A 2795-nucleotide genomic window follows, 5' to 3' on the forward strand; every position below is an offset into this window, starting at 1 on the left:
CGCAAGACGCAACTGAAGCGAACACCCGTGCTTACGAACTAGTGCACTCGCCACAGCAGGCGGGGACACAAAACGAACGAACTACTGTTGACGGACCCGCTGCTTGGGTCACGACAACGAACAAAGGCCTGAGGTCGCTTGAAGACTCCTGTAGCGTAGACAGCGAGCCTCGACACAGAAGAACGAACGACTATTGACGGACCCGCTGCTCGGGTCACGACAACGAACAAAGGCCTGAGGTCGCTTGAAGACACCTGTAGCGTGGACAGCGAGCCTCGACACAGAAGAACGAACGACTGTTGACGGGCCCATTGCTTGGGGCCCGACAACGAACAAAGGACTGAGGTCGCCTGAAGACGCCTGCAGCGTGGACGGCGATCCTCGACACAGAACGAACGACAGCATCGGTGGACGCATCTAGGCTGGTGAACGCGCGGACGAGTGGACGGTGGTCACGGACAGAGTGTGCGTGGTGGCTGCAACGGCGAAGTGAGTCTGGGCACAGCACGACAGTGGTTGTGTGCGCTGACTGAAGGGCTGCGTTGAAGCAGGACGTGCGCCTGCGGCGTAAGGTCCGAGTGGCTAAGTTAGCGACGGACTAGACTCTGGTGGGGTCGTTGTGGCAGCGGCGTGCAGGAGGACGTGGGCGTGAGAAGCTCGTTCGTTAACGAACGAAATAGGAACGAAACAGAAACGCAAATTAATAAATAGGTCGTGTTGTCTTATAGGCACACTACCGGCGCGGGCGATAAGTTATCGACCGTCTGCCTGCGAGTCTTGAGCGTAATCAGTACTGGGCGACCTTAGCCCCGTAGCTGGGTTCAAGGAGCTATTGCATGGTGGTCATACAGGGGCAAGGAGTTGCCGGTGGCTGAGCGCACATGGACGAAGTTGAAGGCGTCGTTACAGCGTCGGTACGGCGAGCGACCTGACAAGTCTGCAGCAGAATGGCGAGTGAGTCGAGGAAAGATGATGCCTAAAGATACCTACGCCGACTTCGCGGCTGGCCTAAGGGACCTCACTGCACAAACCAGAATTAGCGAACGGGTCTTGTTGGCACAGTTTTACCGCAGCCTAGATAAGACTACGAGGCAGCTGGTAAAGCAGCGGCCGAAGCCAAAAACACTTGAAGAAGACGTGGACAAGGCGACGGAGATCGATGACCCGATCAACAACGTGGCAGAGGGTATGCATAACATCGGGTAGCCGTGGGCGACTGCTCCGAACCCCTATCTGGTCCCCATGGACGGCACAACCGGACAAGTACTGGTGATTCCGGGTAACGGTGGTGGAGCCAGCGCCGGGGACGACGGCAACTTGATGATGAAGCAGGACGGCGAAGACTTAGCCTACTTCACAAATCCACAGGGCGTATGGAACAAGTACACGGGCACGTCGGACGTTCCAGACGGTCGCACATGGAGTGGGCGTTACTGGAAGCCCACACGAAAAGAACGACGACAGCAGGCGATAACAAGAACGCAATCTACCGGCTGGTAGAGGAGATCGGAAAGCTAAGACAATGGTGGTGCGACCGCCACCCGAGTCCAGCGACGAATCGGAAGCAGGTGCGGAACCTCTCCCGCCACCAAAACGCAGACGGAAGGAGGCGCCCATCCGGCAGGCGAAACCAGTGGAAGTTCGAACGGGGAATACGGACGGAAGAGTGGACAAGCGACCGTGCGAGGTGAACAGGTGCTATGCATGCGGCCAGGCTGGCCACTTCGCCAAGAAGTGCACTGATTCGGCTACCAAGGCTCGGAATGACGCGTATCTCACGAGACGTGAGTCAAAGGCGAAGACGGCGGAAAACGGAGAGCGGACGCAGTAGGAGAATTACTGTGTCCGAGGTGGAAGACATATTCCCAATGCACAAACGAGAGTAACGTCGAAACTGGAGGTGCAGTGCAGTGTCGAGTGTCACGAATGATGGCGGGAGATGCAGTGAGCACAACCTTCAGGACGGATGAAACGAGGGACTGTAACGGTGCGGTGAACGAGTCGGGAACGATCGGCTCCACGCTAAAGATGGAGACAGACGACTCTGGCGCGAAACACGATAAAGAGACGACACCGGACGTTGATCGAGAACGATGAGAAAGACTTGGCAACGAGAACGAAGCACGGAAAGACGGTGTTCTGGACGAGGAAACAGTGTTGCGCTTACGACTACTCGAAGAAGCTAGGGAGCGTGACGAGTGGCGTGCACGGTGCTACGTATACACGGTACGGCCCGCCATGGCCGCACTTCGATACGCATGCGCTAGTACAGCGGTGAGAGTTGGAGCCGCGCAGACTGGGCGGCGGCTTTCAACTGAGGAAGGCGGCGAGGCGAAGAAGGACGATACAGTCGCGTCTGAGGAAGGCGTGGCGACGGTGAGAACAGACAACGGCGCGGGCGTGCCTGAGGTAGGCGTGGCGGCAACGACAACAAATGCTGAATCGATGACGGCCGTGCAGCTCGGGCTTGAGCTGACGGACGAGCTGTTAACGGATCTGGGTAGTGCTGCGAAAGTCAGGACGGCGGTGAAGGGCGCTCGACGCGACACTAAGCGTCGACGTGCGCAGCGAGCAATTCAACGCAAGCGTGCGGTCGGGGGACGACGAAGTCAGTGGTGGCAGGTAGCCGCACTCGAAGAAGAGCAGCATGTACGACGACGACAGCAGGCTGATTGAGGCGCAGAGCGAAGCTTGTTGGAACGCCAAGGACCGACGACGGCGCCAAGGACCCAGACTCCATGCTTCAAAGACGAGAGGGCGCGCGCGGGTTGCGGCTTCGTGCAGCGGGCGCAGAC

The 2795-nt window shown here is 58.3% G+C and overlaps 1 protein-coding gene across 1 annotated transcript; it reads left to right on the forward strand.

The window, feature by feature from the left end:
- Positions 1-2238: 2238 nt before the first annotated feature.
- PITG_07786 (uncharacterized protein) lies at positions 2239-2676 on the forward strand (the record flags this gene model as incomplete). Its single annotated transcript, XM_002903966.1, has 1 exon — positions 2239-2676. One exon carries the CDS (start codon positions 2239-2241, stop codon positions 2674-2676), a length of 438 nt encoding a protein of 145 aa, XP_002904012.1.
- Between the last annotated feature and the right edge of the window lie 119 nt (positions 2677-2795).

The sequence above is a fragment of the Phytophthora infestans genome, genomic scaffold (assembly GCF_000142945.1).
Source record: "Phytophthora infestans T30-4 supercont1.12 genomic scaffold, whole genome shotgun sequence".
Classification (NCBI taxonomy): Eukaryota; Oomycota; class Peronosporomycetes; order Peronosporales; family Peronosporaceae; genus Phytophthora; species Phytophthora infestans.